The sequence below is a fragment of the Macrosteles quadrilineatus genome, unplaced genomic scaffold (assembly GCF_028750875.1).
Source record: "Macrosteles quadrilineatus isolate MER2022 unplaced genomic scaffold, UCM_ALF_1.0 Scaffold_5__1_contigs__length_97177068, whole genome shotgun sequence".
NCBI lineage: Eukaryota > Metazoa > Arthropoda > Insecta > Hemiptera > Cicadellidae > Macrosteles > Macrosteles quadrilineatus.
In genome coordinates, this window is record NW_026542598.1 from 6462515 (window position 1) to 6483759 (window position 21245).

The 21245-nt window shown below is 32.1% G+C and overlaps 1 protein-coding gene across 1 annotated transcript in view; it reads right to left on the reverse strand.

Moving 5' to 3' along the window:
• Nucleotides 1-315: 315 nt before the first annotated feature.
• LOC128994722 (arrestin domain-containing protein 3-like) overlaps nucleotides 316-21245 on the reverse strand; it is a 154225-nt gene continuing 133295 nt past the window's right edge. Inside the window, exons 2-8 of the mRNA XM_054419460.1 lie at nucleotides 8946-9068; nucleotides 6648-6778; nucleotides 5776-5871; nucleotides 4358-4537; nucleotides 2708-2905; nucleotides 1822-1933; nucleotides 316-784 (exon numbers count right to left, since the gene is read on the reverse strand). Of these exons, the coding sequence (XP_054275435.1) occupies nucleotides 621-784; nucleotides 1822-1933; nucleotides 2708-2905; nucleotides 4358-4537; nucleotides 5776-5871; nucleotides 6648-6778; nucleotides 8946-9068 (1004 nt within the window). The 3' untranslated portion in view covers nucleotides 316-620. The remainder of the gene's footprint in view (nucleotides 785-1821; nucleotides 1934-2707; nucleotides 2906-4357; nucleotides 4538-5775; nucleotides 5872-6647; nucleotides 6779-8945; nucleotides 9069-21245) is intronic.

Genomic DNA, 21245 nt, shown 5'->3' on the forward strand with positions numbered 1-21245 from the left:
TTTTACAGACGGTCGCACAAACGTTATGCGTACCAATCCGTCACTCACAATGTTCTCACCAAACACTTCACTAATCTGTCGAAGAATTTAAATAGCTTTCACACCTTTAGCACTTAAAAATTGTATTACAGCGTGCACTTCACAGTCGGCGGCAGTATCAATTGGCGACATCATTTTGAATGCTCGAAACCAGATGTAAACACGTCCGATTGTTGCCGAATTTCCGGCGCAGGCTTGCCAATAGATGCACATACACAGCACAAAGGTCGAAAATGACAATAGAAGCGCTGGAATGGTGAAATTTAAAAACGGTACTTACTTAAAAAAACATGCCTTGTATATAAACTTATGTATCACAAATTGACAATATATGAGTTAACTTCTTAGATGTATATATTACACTTTTCATCTCAAAATCACACCAAACCTACCAGGAGGTATGTAGGTATTTCGGATTGTCAAATAACTCATTGACATCGATAGCAAATTTGAGCAGCGACATGAGATGGGAGAAACTTAAAACACTATTTTTCTTCTAGTTAATTTTCCTTACAAAAAGTATCTCTGCCAGAAAACATTTACATATGTTCATCTTATAAACAGAACATTTACACATGTGACTAGGTGGTGCTGCAGTCATGACTTTTTGTCACACATACGTACACGGGCCTGTACAAAACGACGGTCTCCCGGACCTCTTGAGCGTTACTTCCATCGTAGACTTGGCCTAGAAGAAACTCCGGCCCGATGTACATTCCTCCTTCTACATGCTCACAGGCCACATCTGTAGACATGAGGTAGTGAATTGGTGACAGTAAAATAAACATGTACTGTACGTGTATATATTTGTGTATGTATATGTAGAATATATTGTTAAAGATTAACAATAAATCTCCTTTTCATTACTCTTTATTCGAAAATAGCCCATTTTCATACGGCTGAGCTCTTTGAAAATCGTCAATTTCCATACACGAAAAACAAATAGTTATCAGCTGACTTTTCCTGACATAAACATTAATTTCGCTACACAAACCATTGCCTGACATCAACAAAGTTACAACTTAAGTTCCTGGTTAGCTCAAAAGGAGTGATGAAGTAGTTTTTTAATCGATATAAAAAGTATCGTTCAATACTCGACACGAAAGTCCCATTTCGGGGCTCGATAGTGTATCCCATGCTCGTAATGACTAGTAGTGAAATATACTATTTAATAATTGGCGTTATTTGACTTATAACTTTGGCAAACATTAAGAACAAACTATGTTGGGGGATAAATGAAACTAGGCTGTTTTCCATTTGAAACTCACCTTCAACTTGTATATTGGAATAAAATTTCTACTTGATTATTTTTTTGTCCTAGGACGCTAGGCGCGGGTCTGAGATTGTTTTTCACATTACTTAAGGCTAGACCTAAGGTTGCGGAATTATCACTTAGATCAAATCCATTGGTGATTTGGCAGGATTAGAAACCTGGACTTCGGGAACCGAAGTCCCACGCCCTAACCCCTTGATAGTACTTGAATGTAATGCATAAAAATATCAATTCCTGTTTGATATTCATAATGAAAAAATATCATATTTATAGAGTCATTATTTTGTAAAAGATGGATTTTAATAAAATCCTAAGCAAATCCTGTAAATCAACTGGTTATATTTTAAATTGAAAGACTTTTTTATTCGGTGAAAATAACATAAATACCAAGATTTTGAAAAAATCATATCATGACAAACATAATTAAATAAGCAAAAGTGCACAGTATCCTCATAGATTTTTGTAGTTCTAGAAATAAACCAGTCAATGCTTGTGCAAAGTAGATTTACCGTAATGTATCGTCGGTTGTGTCGCGTTGGGGATTCTGAACGGAACGGTGGCAACTGTGATGGGGTAGTGCATGTGGAGATCGTCACCAGACTTCTCAAACTCTAAATTGACCTGAAAAACATGAATATGTCTTAAAAGAACAGTGAAATAAACATAGCAGAAAAATATACAAAATATACATACAACCATTTGGCTATCGATAATAAATCTTGGTGATGTCTTCAAATCCAGTAAAGATTTTTATACAACTATCGTTGACAATATTCTTATCTTCAATTGGTTTTTTATGTAGATATACCTGTATTTAATTTTTTAATTTTGATCATGAAAACCATTCAATAAAGAGTATTTTGATATTAAATTGGTTGAAAATGACCAATACCACACATATCTTCGAAGCAAATTACAGTAGTAACTTTTTAATAATTCAGAAAGTAATGTTCCAAAGCTGAAAGAACCTATAAGTTAGTATATGTCTGAGCCAAATCTCATTAAAATAAACTTAAAATAATCGTTAATTTTTTTCCTGCACCATTTAAATTCTATAATTTGTTTGTAAGAGGCCGGACAAAACACAGGTTCCTCTAGTCCCTGGACTATCTAACTTCGGTTTTCTGTCCAAAGTATCATCTGCTAGCGACCAATGACTATTAGTCATTGGGCTAGTCATCATTGGGATTAGTCATTGACTAATCCCATCTTGGTCCAAAATCGGCCCGGAATTAGACCGAACCAATAACCTTCATATTTGAAGGCGAGCACCATAACCACACAGTTACACATACAACTGCATCGAAAACATTCTTCAAATTAATTGTAAGTACTCATAGTCTTAACATTTTTAATTTACATCATTCAATAATATGTGAACAGATCACGGTTTACCTTGAGCACATAGTAAATCTGCATGAGCCGGCAGATGCCTACTAGTGACGGTGGCATGACAGGCACCACTAGACTCTGGGCTGAGTCCCACTTGTGCCTCGTGTTGGGCTTGACCGAGTCTCCTTTATACTCCAGGACGAGGTGTTGTAGTTCCTTGGTCACTCCCAGAACTCCTCTGTCTATGAAATACTCCACGTACTGGAATGTGTAAAAAGTAGATTAGCTCCTTAAATACAATACAATTTTAGAAATTAAACTTTTCATACAGTCAATTTGTACTTGTGTCTTCATTTTTCCTTCGATATCGTTTTCAACTAAACAAAAGTATATCTGAGTAAATTCAGTTTCAAAAAATGCGTCTTATTATTATTTACGGTTCCCAAAATAGTATAGGTTGGATGGAGCATCGACCATCAGAAGATTTTTATGAATCTGGACGACTATGAACTAGTCCAGATGTTAGACGAAACTTACCAACAAAGTTAAATGAGATGAGATGAGAAAGGAAGGGAATCTGCCATAAGGATTTGTGGTTAACAAGAAAGTAAGCAACAGAATCAGGTCGTTCAATATCGAAGTCAGGATACAAGCATTGTGTTATAATGTAGCAGGGAAGAGATTGAGTTTCGTAAATGTTTTCGTACGAATTGAAAAGATGATGAATGTTATACAGATGAACAATGGGTGCTGGAAGAGACAAATCAAGCAAGTAATATGTTCAGAGTAATGGTTTCTGATTTATATTGACCTTATCACCAAACGGTTGTTTTTAATCGAGCCACATGATTTTGTTTAATCTATGACTATATTTTTATTGTTAGGCTTAAAGTTGGTGAAGAATATAAATTAGCTCTGGTAACCTAATTGTTTTATCTTTATTTATTTATTCATAGTAGAAGGCATATGCATTCCTTTTCCACGAAATCACTGTAGCTATATTTAGAATCAAAATGGACATACGATGTTGTCTTAGTCACTAAGTGTGCTGATATAAATTACTGAGTTCTGTCAAAAAAAAAGCTAAATTTAAAAGCACATCTGCACTGTAGTATCTCATATTATATGGAACATAGCCTATTTATCAAAGTTTTAACGAATAAAGGAAAACACATTTTCACATTAGCACACTCTATAATGAATTCAACTATGATCTAAAGTAAACAATTGGTTAAAGCTAGTTTGACCAATGGGATGGATGTTTACTTCAGGATCCAGGAGTGTATTAGTAGTATCGTAGAAAAAAATACTCCCTTAGTAGTTTCCCATCTTTATGGAACAGATGAAGCCAATTTGATTGTTAGTTCTGTCTGGTGTACTGTAGATGTCGTGATTTGTTTACACTTTTTTCTTTTGTTTTTAGGGTTAGTTTCTTATTTTTTATGTCTAACTGTTTGGTTATATAGCTAGTGAACAAGTTATTGTTTATGATTAGATAGTTTTATTTGGTTAAATGAGGTTTTAAATGACTGAAATAACAAGAAACAAATGGTAACTACAGTACACCGGACAGAACTAAAAATTAAAATTGGCTTCTGCTGTTCCATAAGGATGGGAAATCTACTAAGGGAGTATTTTATATCTATGGTAGTATATAATTTTTACATTTATGAACTCATTTTTACATTTATCGTAATTTATTTAATATTTTACCTGTATTAACCTAACTTTGAGCCGCACCTCCTCTTCGCCCTGGTTGTCCACGTTGGCCCTCAGTTTTATCGACTCCCCACAACAATAAGCAGACCTCTCCAGCTGTGTCCGCAGCGTTACTGGACCCTTCTTACAGCACATGCAGCAGATGGTCTTCTTGTCTTGGCCGATTATTGGTTTCTGAACAAATATTTCAATTAAATACATGTACTCAACCATAAAACTATTCCTTGAATATTCCATGATTTTTCTTTTGTTGATCCATTTGTGAAAAAGCCGATGACACAAAAAACTACGCTTAAAGGGTTTAAAGTTGAGGCAACGAAAATGTGATTTTATTAAGAACTAGTGAGGTCATGTATATTGTTGAAGGGGATTTGATTTTCTACAACCCCAAGACTGGCATTTATTTTGTGGGCCAACAGTATAGGAGTTACCTTGTCAGAAAGAACCAAAGCAAGAGAAAAAATGTATTATTCCTAATTTACAAACTTATTATAGTAAATAACATGAAAACTATAAAATATTTTAAGAATTTATACAGTACAAAAAATGTTTTAAGTTTAATAAGCTTTCATTATGTACACAATAACCTGTCATGTACGCATGGTATCCGAGATTTAAGAAAAATTGACACTTTCAAGCACCCTCCCTAACGATTCAAGGAGCATTGGAAGGGCCATTTAGTATATTCCCCTCCCAACTATACTGTATTGGTATAGTAGTACAAGGTTAAAAAATCGGAAATGGTGTTCCGATTATTTCCCTCTATACCTTTTTTGATCATTGGTTGTCTGGACTACTAAAAAAGTCAGCTATGGTTTTGTAACCTATCCTCATTCATACGATCTGTTAGGAATGACATTTTGAAGATGTTGAGCCCCAACAGTATTTTATTCTGTATAAAGTTACCATTATAAATCTGTGGTAAGTAAATGGTATATTTAATCTTTCATTAGCACAATGTGGCCTTGCGACAAAGTAATACAAGTCATAACTTAAAATGATAAAATGATTCTTTTCGAAACAGTCTTAATCTTCAGATACCAAAACATTCAACCACCTTTTTTTAAAAAAAAACATCTTTATTATAACGGTATACTGCTTTTCAATGCATTGCCAACCCATCTAAAAATTGAGTCAAACCCTGTTATTTTTAAAAATCACTTCGAAAATTACTGGTGTCCAAGTGTTACTACCGTGTCCGTGATTTTATTGCTGATGGGTAGTCATGGGCATATGGTATGCTTGGTTCATGAATTGATTACATGTAAATATTGTTTATTTTAGTAGTTATTTTATAGTTTATAAGACAATCTATATTTTTTTAAATGTATATTGACTTAGCCAATGCATTAATGTAAATCTGGACAAATAAATGACTTATGACTTATGATCCAATCAAAAGCAAAGCTCACCAGGTACTGTTCGTCCATGCAGTCTATGTGAGGACCAATCACAGTGAAGTATTTCATACCCTGGGGAGGAGACGCGTACGGAATGTCCACTGTTACCTAAGAAACAACATGCTATGTTTGTAAATTGACTACTTTAAGTTAATAAGTTAATCAAACAATGCGCTGTAAAATTGTAATTACCATTTTTGGATCACGTGGTTCAAGGTACCTTAACTAAAGCTCCTGCAAATGTTAAATAATAACTATAATAACCATGACTTTGTGGTTCCTTCATTTGATCTACTGAGGGATAGACTTTCTTTGTACCCTTTTTTTTATTGTTTCCTATTAAAAGCATAGCTATAATACATTTGATATATTTGATAATACATTTGGATAATACATTATAATAACATTTGGAGACACATTTTTACTTTAAACGTCATACAGATTACATAAAAATTTATTCAATACATATTACCATCGTAGTTTATTTATTTTTACTGGAGAATAACGTACGTTAATCTCGCCATAAGGATACAGGTGAAAAACATTTTTAGTATTCTGCTATTAATTATTTTCCGTAAGTAGTTGAAGATAATGAGTGTATTTAAAAAATAATTAAGTAAATGTTTAAACAGATTCAGGTATTAGCACGTCATCAGAAATACAATTTTAAAATTATTTCCTACACATCCCATAGTTAACATTGGTTCATTTCTGTGAACCGGAAGTCTGAGAGCATGACTTATCTCTAACACAAATTTCTCTAAAGAGGATTTTAAAATAAGGCTAAGTTTATTCACCTATTTAAACACTACTTATATTCTAAATTGAAACCTGAGTTCCTTTTAAGAATCAACCTACTCTTTTAGGTGTTCCCAAGAGTTTACCTTAATGTAATATCTTATGAAGCCAGGTTTGCTCTCGAAAGAGCACGGTAGACTACTTTCGGGCAGTTGAAATCTGAAGGGAAACTGGTGCAATCCACGAGGCAAGATAGGGATATTTCCATCTGGTTTGTCTGCAAAAACATGGATCAGTTTCAAAAATCCTGAAATTGAGAAGCCCAATAAAAATGTTTTTAGACATGAATTTTACCCATAAAGGTTGAGTTGGGTGCTCGGTTTTACAGCGTCAAAACTGGGAAATCGACACAGTGATGTCTTGGGTTCAAATCCTGATGTCAAAATTAAAGGTTTTTATTAAATTAATTCTTTTTACTTTACCAGTTCAATACCATGCCTGGTCCGTTCCATGCACAGGAGTTTGAGGCCCATTCAGTGGCAAATGCATGTTGACGAGGATGTCAACAGTTTATAGAAAATTTAATTGGGTGATTATTTACACTAAATGTAAATACAGATATTTTGAATTTTTGTATAGGTAAACATCTTAATTTTTATGTTTTGGGATAGATAATCTTATCACTTTTAGATGAGAAAGTACCAAAAGTCTAGCACGAATAGTACACATCTTGTCTGATCTGTGCCTACGCCAAAACGTACATGCGGGGAAGAGAGAATCTTTAGTAATGGGCGAATATTTGAAGATTTGGATACAAATTTTGAAAGTAAAGCAGTTAACATGCAATTATCTGAGTGGTCTTTGCTCACTGAAAATCTAGGATCCATTGACTGAATTTGAGGTAATGGTTTGAAAATGCTATACTTTAGGATTTCTTGTTAAGAATATGCATGTGTTGTATTTTTTACTCCACAGGGTAGCATTTGAACAGTATAATTGTTTCATGTTTCATAACAGCTCAGGAATGTAAGTGGAAGTAGGGAGCCGTATATTGAAGGTTTGACGATTTAAAAAATCTTATACCGGCCATCATGCAAGAAGCTACGTGCAATCATAGACAAAAGAATTAAGTGCAATTAGTTTCCGCAGTGTAAGATAAGAATAAAGGTTATTAATTTGAATTTGTATTCTTCCATTATTCAAACTAGGCGTTATTATACGTTAAAAAAAGTGTCGATACAAAGGATAATTACTTATAAGTTATTTGAGATGGGGACGACACCTATGTGCGTATTTCAACCCAAATATGAAAGGATGAGGGTAGAATGGTGTGAGATTATCTGTGTAGCTTTGTCGCCGACTAAGATCAGCTGTTTCATTAGCCAGGATCATTTATTTAAAGCCCAATGACTATTTAAGTTCAATATACATAAGGGACACCTATTTAGTCAATATGGCGGTCCATGAAACATAATTATTCGACATGTATTGTTGGGATCGATATTAATGCTCTTGATTTAACGCATAAATAAACTGAATTAATTGTTTTTATAAAAACATAATTGATGAAATGAGATTATCATTAATATCATCCTCTATTGGAAAACCTGGTTAAAGCATCAAAAATTGGATTACTTGTTTCATATTTCCCCTCAGGGATTACTCGCATGGTTGTCGTAAATCAAATCATCGCAAAATATGTTTTTAATTAAGAAACATCTTTAAACAAATATATTTGATGTAACATTAATTTATTATTTTAATAAGATGGATATAATAGTATGTCTGTTCTTTACACATTACTATTTATTGGATAGCATTACCGTGCAACTGTAACACTGCTGTGCGTGTAACTGTAACTGGATTGGTGATATTTAAAAATAGACTACTTAACGCATTCATTCGTTAATATTTCCATATACTTATACTCCTATGTATTTATACTATAAAATCGCAATAAAATTTACATTCATCACTAGCGCAAAATCTCCGCCCTTAAGTGTTTCAATTTAAGTCTATATTTCGTTTACACATTAGTTCTTACAACTATTAACTTTCGGAAGAAACACTAATCATTGAGAAATAAATACCTATTAAATTTTGGGGACAATCAACGTCATCAAAAAGATTCCATAATTTATGGCAAGCTTTTCACTTAAGTCAGCTAGATTGAAAAATCTGAACTAAAATCACTAATTAACAGCACACTATCGTTGGCTTTTAACTTAATAAATTTTCATCTAAAAAATCAAGTACTAACTAAATAGACTATTTAAAAAGGTTTTCTGCATAATGGGTAATTTTAACTATGTGTAGCCACCTGGAAACCATGTTGTAAAATGTGCTAGATCAGACTCAAGGTAAAATGTCAATAGGCTTCGGATTTGCCGAACATCTGTCCATTTCAAAGTTAATTAAAGGCAGACAAATGTAAATGGCTGTACCTTTTCCCCAGATTATGGCCCGGTCGTCGATGAAGTACTGGTCGTCTCTCACGGTTCTTCTGTCTCCGCTCACAACCACCTTCCACTCCGCGTGTGCCTTGCCTCTCAAGACAACCCTTACAGCTGGAACAAAACAATGTGTTAGAGTCTTTCTGGATGAAAGCATCAAATATCTAAAACTAGACATTTGAAATGTGTTAAATATGCTATAATACCTCCTGCTATTTTATCCTACTTGTTATATCCTGTCATATCTTAGGAATGGGACAATGTTTTAAAATCTCATCCTACCTTTAGAACTGTTATTGTTGTTAACAGAACAATATTTTCTTATCCTTCAAATCCTCCTGACAATATCTATACTATTTTTGCTACATCACCGAAGCAGTTGGATGTTTTTACAGCGGTTTGTGATACCACCTGATGATTTCCACCTGCTATTTCCTGATACTTATTACCTGTTATTACCTTAATTAATATTCAACCCAGCACACTAGTACTCTCTGGTGAGGTGGTCCTGAACTTATTTCCTTTGCTCGAAATTTTTACATTCCATGGGAAGTCTATTCTGTGTATAGTCAATGCTTATACTAACTGATTCCTTACATTTTCTTTCATAAACTATAAAGGGCTAGAGGACAAGGAACTATTGTATATTGATTCCAGCTATACACAAGAGTCATACATCTATAAGTGAACATGTTTAGTTTGTTTCAAGAATAGTAATCAGGGTATAAAGACATTAACCACTTACATAATGGTCAATATCACGTCACCGTTTAGTGAGGTCTAATTATGCAACATAGTATTGATTTGTGTATGTATAATCTTCCATACAACGCACGTTCCAGTACAGTTGATACTAGTCAAACAGTGCTGTATCACGATTACGAGACCTGTGCATGATTGATGGTTCTTGTAGTTATAGCAAACATCAACACGTACAATTGTTATACTAATAAACTGGAATCAATTGTAATCAAATAAGGAATTAATTGAGTTTGATTAAACCATCATTGTCCTTTAGTATTTATTTTAAGGTTTAAAGCTATAACAACTGTTTTGTATGTGTGTTTATGTTATTCCTTATAAATCTAAGTAATATAAAATTGGATGAGCGGTGGCTGAGTAGTTAGCGTATACCACCACTAGTTAGCTATATGAAAATATAGTTTATTATTTTGTTAAAATAAAATATACACTGTACAATATCGGCCGAGAATATAAAACACAATATTATTATTGTGAATTAACAATTAAAATACCCCCGCCGCAGCAAACCTGCAGACTAAGCGGATTTCCATTTGACTGATTGGATTTACACTGAAATGTCTACTTAAAAATATAACACTTATTCCCAATTTAAATAGAATTAGTTTTACAAGTACTTAGGTTTGCTGCATCAGGGAGGGTAAAACAGTTTTTTTTTTTTTTTTTTGTAAAATGTTAATAGTTAGTAAGAAATAAAAACATTTTCCAAATTTGATCAAAACATGTTCATAAACAAGCAAACTACAACAGTTTACTTATTCTCCACGAGAATATAACATGGGAATTTTAAATTTACAATTTTTTGGAATTTTCTCCGTAACCATTAGGCACATAATACCGCTTCAATATACTAAATTATTTGTTTTTTTGAGCTCCACAAAATGGTTTGGAAAGAAATTGCTAAATTTTATGTTTTTTGGGTCAAAAATGGGAAAACCTATTTTTACCCCATAAAACCCCCCGTAAACCCCCGTTCCCATGGTCCGATCATGTTGGTTCGCGAACTCGTTCGAATAAACGCAGGTTTACACGTTTGTACAAAATTTTATCAAAATTGCATCATTTTTGCTCGAGTTATTGTGCTAATGGACACACACACACATATATATATATATATATATATAAATATATAAATTTAAATATATATATATATATGTATGTATGTATGAATTTGAACGGATGGTGTTTTTGGCCTCTAGGGACCACAAAACTAAAAAAATCGGTCCCGCGTCCAGGTCTTACCATGAGTACTACGGTAATAGCTTGTTCCCTATATGGGAAATTCACTATAAGGGGAATTAACCATAAAATGTTTCATGGTCTATGCATAGACATTTATAATAATTTAAACGAAATATGTATTGATCGGTTGTTAACTTTATATGCATTTTACTATGGTCTATAAACTGTTAAAAGTGATTCAGAAGAAAATATTTAGATATAAACTATCAAATTACTCTGACCTTGGTAGGTAGGGTGTATATCTGGTAAATATAAGATTCATAGATCTACAATAAAATTGTTTGGTTACCGACAACACTGGAAACATAGTACAAGGTTTAAAAAATGAATAACGAAATATTTTATGGTTAATACTCTTTTAGAACATATAAATTATGTAATTATATAATCATATATATATATATATATATATATATACATGCATTAAAAAATCTTATACAATCATAAAGACATTCACAAAGCACACTTCATGTTTACTATTTTGTTGTTTTTAAACTATTTGACATTCTAGAAATTATTAAAATATCAAACATAGAAGAAAAGGGTAGTTATTGCAGGGTAATACAAAATAAATATACAGGGTAATATAAAACACTGTTGAAGATTGTATCCTTAATGACAGTACAAATGTTTACCCTTTAACTTCTTAATATTTTTAGTAAGCTAAAATATAAAAGTCGTGCTGTCAAGTTGGCATTGCTTCCGGATTGCGGAGACTCGAAACATGAATATTCAGAAGGTAACACTTCATCCGACACTTCGTTCCCGTCAAGTTTCTGTCATGTCTTCATTTACATTCTAAGTTTGAAGAGTTTTCAGAATGCCATATTGACCAGCCTTTTTTCTTGTATTGGTGAGTCAACTTAAGATATTGAACTTGTTATATTTCCTACAGTTAGCTATAAAACGACAATTTTTACACTTATATTTAGACACAAAATATTTAATTTTTCCACCCCTTACTTTCCTGTACAGTGTTTCAATCCTCAAACATAGTACAGTAAGAATGTACATCCAATCGTAAGTCGTGAAACACGTGTAAACAAGTTGGCAGCACTGGTTGTACGTATTGCACCTACAACGTAATTTTAACTTTTTCAATAAGCCAAAATGTTTATAAAAATGTATTGTTATTTGTTTATTGATAAAAGTATGTATGATTAAATCAATCCTTTGCAAATAATAATACTTGTGAAAGCAATTATAATACAAATACACCGAGAGAGTTGATGGAAATAGTCAACGGTTTCATGTAACCATCCGGTAAATCAATAAAAAATATAGATAGATCTGTGAACTATCTTATTATTGATTTTTAAGCAGGACAGTTAAATAAAAATTTAACTGTTGGTAATATTGATATTGTAACGAGGAACTAATGATTAATTAGCTTACTAAGAAATTATTATCAGTTAGTTCTCTAGAATGCATCAACATGCTATTTACTTTACAAAAATAAGTACTAGTTAAACAGTTCCAATAAAAGACATTTTTTCTACTACCACTCATGCATTAATTTGTTTAAGAAGTAAACAAAAAAAATCTTATCGATGGACAACGTTACATTAGCACACATGTCAATGGCTCACCAACACAGTAGACGGAACAGTTGGTGGTTACAATAATTGGCACGAATTATTCTCTCTAATCCTCATAACCACTAAGCCCCAATGATATTCCGGATCCCCCGTATGTGTGTGTGTGTGTGTTTATCAGAATGGCTAAACAATTAGCATTTTTCATATATCTTTGTTGGAAATTCGACCGTAAGTAGTTTGTTTTCTCATTCCTAATAATCAGTTATTTCAATAATACATGAAATGTTGCGTTCGTTGACAATAACAAATAGAAAAAAAGCAGTTTTTACGATATAAAGGTTATCATAGTTTGCCATCGTTACATGTTAGCTTTACTAATCAATTTCCTCCATGTCTAGTTTAGAACTTAGATCCGGAAACTTTGATCTTTAGGGATATATAAAATAATTAGAAGAATATACAATTAAAAACTTTGTTCCTAAAGGAAACTTTCAAAATAAGATTTCTTAAGTTACGTAAAAATTTACCCGAACCTTTTTTACCTCCCGAACCGTAGTTTTGTATAAAAATAAGACAGTTTTGGCGATGTTCTGTCTGTGAAATACAGGTGAATGTTGACGGCCGTCTGATATGACCTGATTCCAAATCAAAAATCCGTCTCAATATTACATCAAAGAACCAGATATTGGTCCAGGTTTGAAAAGAAGGGTGAATCCAATCATAGGAATGAGCAGGTTGTATTTTTTACCACTTAATTGGATTTGACTACCTTTGACATAACCTTTAAAAAAGATAACATAAAAAAATCTTTTGTAATATATAATATTAATTAAAAATACTTAGAACAGATAGATTTTAAATACAAGAACCTTTATAAAAGTTAGATATGTAATTAAACCCGAATGTTTTTTGTTAAATAGATAAAGGATTGCAAATACATTTCAAGTAGCGAATGGCATTCTATACTCCTGGGACAAGAGTATTCTTTACCCAGAACTACAACTAACCACTAGCCAACTATTTTTAATTAATTAGTATTTCCTATTTTTATTTATGTTTAAGTCAACATGTTAAGAATTTAATAAAAATTCATAGATTAACAGTTTACACTTTGGTTTGTTATCTTGTGTTTGTCCAATATTCATTAAACACATCAAAAGCCACACAGGTTAAAAACCTGAAGCATAACAAATCGTATACTGAATAGACTTTCTCCTCTTTGTAGGGATGAACAATGCGTTGAAACCTGACTTAAAATAGTTATATTTTCTTTATTATTTAACAAACTAAACACAAGATTTAGTTTTAAAAATCAATACAACACCCAAGCCAATAATACAAACGGCCACTATTAGCCAAATGAGATCTTTCGGAGTAAAGTATTGCAGTCGTTACATCAGCGTTGTGAGAGCCTAGTGAAGCTAAGAGGAGAACTGTAAATCACCTCACGTGATTGAAGACCAATTTCGGTCATCCTTTCCTTCTCACAGGATGTTTTGGAAAGAAATGTGTCGGACTATACTTTATAACGTAATGAAGTGAAACAGAGCCCCTTAGTAGTAACACTGCTGCAAATTTTAACTAACAAAAGTTTTTCTTTTGACGTCTATAGATGCCTCAACTGAATCGATCAATAGCCGATATTGACAGATTCGTATTGAACTTTTAAAAATGAATCATGGGCAGGTTAAATACCTTTACAGCAACCAAGGTTTCGAACCTAAAGGTTCATTTTCAATCTGTCAACCAAATATGTCATGACTCATCTTCTGCCGGTTACACCCATCGAAGTATATTATGGTTACACCATGCAGCCGCTATCAGTATTACCAGAGAGCACATTACCATTTATAGTACAAGTTGGCAGAATTTTTTTATAAACAGTATAAAAACTCACCTGATTCAAAAGATTGGTCGCTGACTAAAACCCGTTTCACTAACTACAGGTATTTAACCTTTTCTTTGAAGAACTATGTGCTACATATAGGGAAAATTAATTCAGTTACAAATCAAAGTTGTATAGCTTAAAAGCAATGATTTAAAACAACGAAATCAAGCTTGCAATGCTGCTCGGGTACGTTTGCTGTAGAGAATGTGTTAATTACACAAAGCGTTCCATTGTGTAAAACATCAACAATAAGCTGCAGTCAGCTGTGTAAAGGTCGCTGCGCATCGACGTTGAACTCCCCGAGATTTTCCTTCAATACTTGATTATATTAATTTTAAGGATCCAATCATTCATCAATTTGTATAATATATAAACTGTTTAGCCTGAATTACACTCAATAGCCACTTAAGTAACAACTCGTTTAATTTTGTCTGTGCTAGATACTAGCGAGTTATTTTTATGTGCAATTCATTCAAGAGTTTCGAAACTTCTCATATCCTCACATCTGTCCACGTGGGCCTTAAAACTGTGCGTTGCATATCTGAAACCAGGCAATTGGTAATTGTTTGCAGAACAAGAACAAACTGTAAAGACGAATTTCAAGTAACCGCCTTGGTTTGTCTAAAACTAACCTAGACTTAGCCTTTTCATAATACGTGTTTTCAGATATTATCCGAACTAAGGAATCCCAAGTAGAGATTTAGGCCCCTAAGATTGTGTAACATTTCTGAATCTTAAGAAAATTCTTACATACCTATCTTTAAAGGTCAGATACCTATAAATTGTTGCGTAATGTTGTTAAATAAACGAAAGTGTAAAAATTTTCAACTGTATAGATTTGTGTGTATAGATTACTTGCAGAGGCTAGACTTATGCATGGATAACACCCTGAGTTATAATAACATTTGATAATTGGTTGCTTATGTTATTGAGATAACAAGTGGTATAAAGTGCTATTTAAATGTAAGTGTCTTTTTCAAAAATACTGTTAGGTACGATTCAAAGGCCCCAGGCATGTGTGAATGGGCAATGCAAGGTTAATATCAAAATCAGAACCAGAATAAATATATATATATATATATATATTATTTTTTTTAGATATAGGTGTCTTTTCTTGTTTGTTTAAGAAAGAAAGAAAGTTGTTCTTCTATTATTGCTTCTGATGCCTCATTCGATTAGCCTGGTCGAAATGTATTGTAACTGAAACATCCTCAAAAAGTGTTAAAGATGTTTTTGATCATATGTGTATTATATGTATACACGGAAAATACAAAAAGTTTTATTTTAGTTAAATGAGGTACTAAAATGAGGCAGAAGAAAATCATAATTAGTTTTGATTCTCCATTTAGTAGTATTTTCATAAATTCTACAACAAAAAACCTTTGAATTTCTGAATGTAGCTCATTAGATGTAGTGCAGTTTCAAATTAAAACATAAATGTATAGTAATAAACAAACAAAAAATTTTTTATAAACTATTTAAAATTTCACAATTTTTAAATGTAGCTAATATGCATTTAATTACACTCTCTTTCTTCTATTACCATGAAAACTTTGAAGGATCTACCCTTGAAAGGATGTTAAATAGATCTAGAAACTTACTTCCCCCAAATTCCGTCACCTGCCACATGTGATTCACCGGAAAGAAGCTATTCATCTTGATAGAGACCAGATGTTATCAATCATCTAAACAGTATATTCTCAGAATATATTCATCGTGTTTATTGATACTTCAAATATTACATCATAATTGTTTGGATAATGTAGTTACGAAAATACATGACTACAAGCTGCTATACCCGTGCTTTGCAACGGGGAGAAAATGTGATCTAGAGAGCTATTGAAGTTAGTAGTGCTGATGCGTGTTTTAAAATACAACAACTCTATGATTTAGTTTGAAAATATAAACTGATATAAAGTGTAAACCTATTTACTTTCAAACACCTACTTTTAATGTTAATATAGATCCAAAAAAATATGACAATACCTTAGTGTAGCAATAGCATCATTTGCTTTATATTGATGCTTCATGTTTGACCATAATCCTTCAATTTTGGTCAAGCCTTTTTACATGTAGCTTACAATATAAATTACAAATTGAAACTTTGAGCAATACTTTACAAAACGTATACAACCTTTCTTTAAAACCAAAAATAACCCTCCTAAAACTACATAAAGCATCACAAACAAATTTTTCGAGTAAATAAACAAACACCACTTCATTGTACTGACCAGCTGTTTCATTAACTAAATTGAATTAAATCATTTAATCTTTGGAAGCATGCCAGGCTAGCCCTTTGGAAATCAGCCTGTGGGGCAGAGCCCTTAGGAAATTTGTCCTTATCAATACCTTTCGGCAAATCTACACACTCCAAGCTTCATTTTGATGTGCCATATGCCTAAATTTTTATTTGGTAAATGGCCTTAACCGTTTACATAAAATTTGATTGTATCACTTTAATAATATAATAGATATGTTATCCAACGGAATTGAGTTTCTTCATCCTACCCGCCCTTACTGGGAAAGCTACTGTAACAGGAATTTAGGTTATACAGTAATACTTATTTAATGTTCAATATTTCTGGAAATAATGTATTACATTTATAAGGAATCACGCTGTTAGATAAGTGAATAAATCTTCATATTTTTTTTTATAGTGTCTGTTTATGTCTGTTTAAAGTAGAGTCATAATTTTTAAGATTTTTCACAGTTTTTTTCAACAACTAGAATTATCTATTCAATTATCTAGGAAAATGTAAATAAACGAAAACAAATTTAAATTTATTTTGATATATAGCGAGTAATCTAATAACTGCTGCATTAAAATAGGATAAATATTACATTGCATGTTAAATTGAGTATTTGTACTAACAAAACCAAAACGTATTGAACTAAGCACTTGTTTGTGATCAAATACAGATCTGATTGAATTATTTCTTTCTACGTAATACTGTCTACTGATCCATTCCATTGGGTGTTCAGCCGAACGTGATTTAACAAAGAATGTTGTATCACTAATTAATAAAAGGACTTTAAACGAATGCAAAAACATTGTCACCATTTTTTACGTTGTAATGATTTTGTTTGTGACTTTTTTCTTAATGTAAAACTGGTTTTAAATTAAATTTAAAAAAACATAAGTTTTATACCGTATGTAATAATTTGGTAGTGTTTGGAGAAAATAACATTTTGATTACGAATTATGAGTTGAATGGTCAACTATCACGTTTAATTATTTATTTTCCGTTATTATTACATAAATAGTCATATTTTGTAACTTAATGGGAGAGTTCATGAGAAACCGATTTTTTAAAATTATATTTTGATATTATTATTTGAATTATAAAATAAATTATATTTGTGGCTCTACATTAAATTCTATATATAAAAAACATCAAATATAAGAACGTACAATTTTTTACTCTCCTTGAAAAAAATAGTAAAAGTTAATTATGCATGGCGATTTTTTTCTTGAGTATTTTAGTAGTATCTATTTTACTTTATTACAATGTAAGTTTTACATTCACTGTAATTTATTAACCAAACATTTAAAATTTAAAGACATTTTCTCCACCTCCCTACTTAGATTCCATTGTTGTAAATTGGGGATTTTGGTGTCTTGGTTTTATGAATACTGTAGTTAAAAATCCATGTAAAAAATAGAAAAGTTCCTATGTTTTTAATAAACACTTTGCCGTAGTTATGTTTGAAGCGGCCAGTCAAAGGTTAGTACAGTACCTATTCAATATTCTGGGCGAAATTTTCTCATAAAATATTTCCGGAAACTAGAAGCACCTTGTCGTCAGAGTCAATGATTAAAGTAATGGGCATTGAAACCCTTCCTTTATAAACATCTGGCCTTTACAGTGTACTTATAAAACATTGAGTAATTTATAAATTATTATCACTGCAACACTAATATTTAGTCTTAAGTTAAATCAAAATACCACAAAATATAACACAGTACATCTTCCCACGATTTGCTTAAACTAAGATATTCCAGTCATAAATCAAAGTTCAGACTTGTCTTGAAGCGTTGTGTGCAACTTGAATAAGAAATAAAAGTAATAAATACATCTCAAGTTTGTTATGTGCCAGGTTCAACTGAAGACTTGGGTTATATGAGCAACACGATCCGTCCAACTTGTATATTGCTATATGTACCTCTATCAGTGTAATTTATAACTGTGTTTTTTTACGGGAGTAATTGTTATTAAGATTAGCTGTGAAGGAAAAGCCCACACTATGTCCTTGGTGCTATGAATCGCCTAACTGTAAGAAAGTCTGATTGATTAATAGTCCAATGACAAATTACATCTGGGTTTGGTAACGACTTTGCTTGGAATAGAATGTTTACGTATTACAATCAGAGTATTTACATCAATATTGGTACTGTATAACTTGTAAACGGTTTTACGTATTTCGACTTGCATAACATTTACACATTACCATTATAAATATCGCGGACAGCGCAACACTTATAAAAACCGTATGTTCCTTTTTCAGAATAATATTTTAGCCACATTGCACACAGCTAGTTTGCTTGTTTTACTCTTACTTGATATTGTAAAAACAATAAGCCATTATCACAAAGTCTCCACGTTTTCTCCTGTACAAAAGAGCATCTGTTTTGTTTGATCAGACAACACAAAAGCACGCTAAACGCTGATACAGGAACTTCAGACTAAGGACACTAGACAATGAAGGAAGGAGGAGAGGTAATTGATAAAACCGTGGAGGGGAGGTAGAGGTGGCACAGTTTAGTGGTAGTTTGTAACTAATTATTGGTCGTCGTTCGCCACCAACTAAATTGACTGTGATAGAAAATGACACCTACTCTCTCCCTCCAGCCTTCCAGTGCAAAATATAATTAAGTTACAATATATTTATACACAAGTTTTTATATATTTTAATTTAATGGGTAAGAGGTTGAATATTTTCAAAAACTTTGCATTAAAAGTCTCATTGTGTCGGTTGAATGTATTTATTAGTTTTACAAGCTTTGTAGATTTCTGTTTACTCGTTACAATTCTAAAAGGTTGACAGAGAATACGGTTTTAACCCAAATATTTTATAAACTATACCTTTGAACATCATAGCGATTTAATTTAATTGAAAACCCCAATATTTTTACCAATATGACAATGTTAAAAGTAACAATCTGCCCGTTACGTTTTATAAAACTCTTGTAGAATTATTATTGAAACATCCATGTGTTCAAACTTTAGGAGAAAACTAACTACTCTAGTAAATCACCATGGTTAGAAAAGGACAAAAATCCGCCCTTTTATTTTACGAACTGTTATTTTAAGATAAATATTATATGAGCAATGTGCTTAATTTGTATCGTAAAAAAATCACAATAATCATGAGTAGGGGTACTCTCAGAACAGAGAACTAATATTGATTTGTATAGAGCATTGCTTAAGTTAGGTCAAAACCACAATCCAAATAAAGTAGATTTCAAATTGGAGCAGAGAGCTAAATATGTCTAAAATATGAAAATTTACTAATTTGCTTATCAATAAAAATTATCAAATAAAGTCTTGCAAATTGAGTTTAAAGAAGTAATGTTGTTTTAAAATATACAGGCTACTTGTTCACACATATTTTAAATTACAAAAGATTTTACAAAAAAAATCAAACGTTAAGTAAACCATCAGGTGTACTTAAATAAAACTGAAACGCTTGATGTTTATGTGAAAATTAAAAAAATCCCAACATATTTTTAAGATCATTATGTTTTTAGCTGTACAAAGTCAACTTTAACCACGCAATTCATAAATGTTGAGTGACAAAAGACTGAAATTACCTCAAACCCATTTCAACCAACTAAACCAAGATTCGTCAGGACATACAATAAAGGAGTACAATCAACGTGTCTTAGCTTTAATCTAAGCTTTAGTTATTTCAACAGATAACATACACTTTGAAATTCGTTGTATATTTTACATGCATTTGAAAAAAGTTAAAAAATTAAATAGTTTCAACGAAACAGTCATTAATTGATAGGTATCACATTATTGACAAGATAAAACTATTTACGATGGTTCCTATTTATGAGGAAATTCATAATATAAAAATCCTCCACTCTGTATAAATTGTTACAAAAGTGTTTCAGTCAATAATTTACAACAAAAGGTTTCCCAGGGACTCGTTATCATATTTATGCAATTAGACTTGTAAATGTCCCCAACAGGTTTCACGGGGTGTTTAATTTCCAGTATATTTGAAAATTGTAAAACAATTATTATATTTATAATTAAGCTAGTTCATTACCGGTACTGGCTCTTTCGATTATGCACAATGTTACTTTACGTTTTTTATTGCTCTTTCAATTTTTTATTACTAAAATTACTTTATAATTTGGTTAAAATTTTATTTTTTAAGTCTGACTTCAAACCATTTTCGTATCATCAGCAGGTCCAGATCAATCATCAGATGGGTTGTTCTAGGGGTTTCGCCTGCCCTTTTAAGTAGTCAAGTACTAATAGAGCTCTTCTTGCCATCTGAATTTAAATGAAGTTCACAAGTATTCTAAATTTATCAAAAGGTCTCGCTTGAGCTACCATCTTGTGCTTGTCCATTGAGTTGAGATGTCCTATATTATTACTGATCTGTGTTTCCTTTCAGAATTTATTGTTTCTTGTTTTTACTTCTGACCCGTGTTTGGCTACTGTATTGTATCACGGTTCTCTGGGTGGATTTTTCGTCACTTTGGTTGGGTTTGTGTACTTCTCTTGTTGTGTTTTAGTAGGTATTTAGTCGTTTGGACGTAATCAGACCCTAGATCCAGTGTAACTAATTTTCCCCGTCCATCATGATGGATGATTCCCACTATATTCTATGTATAATAATAAA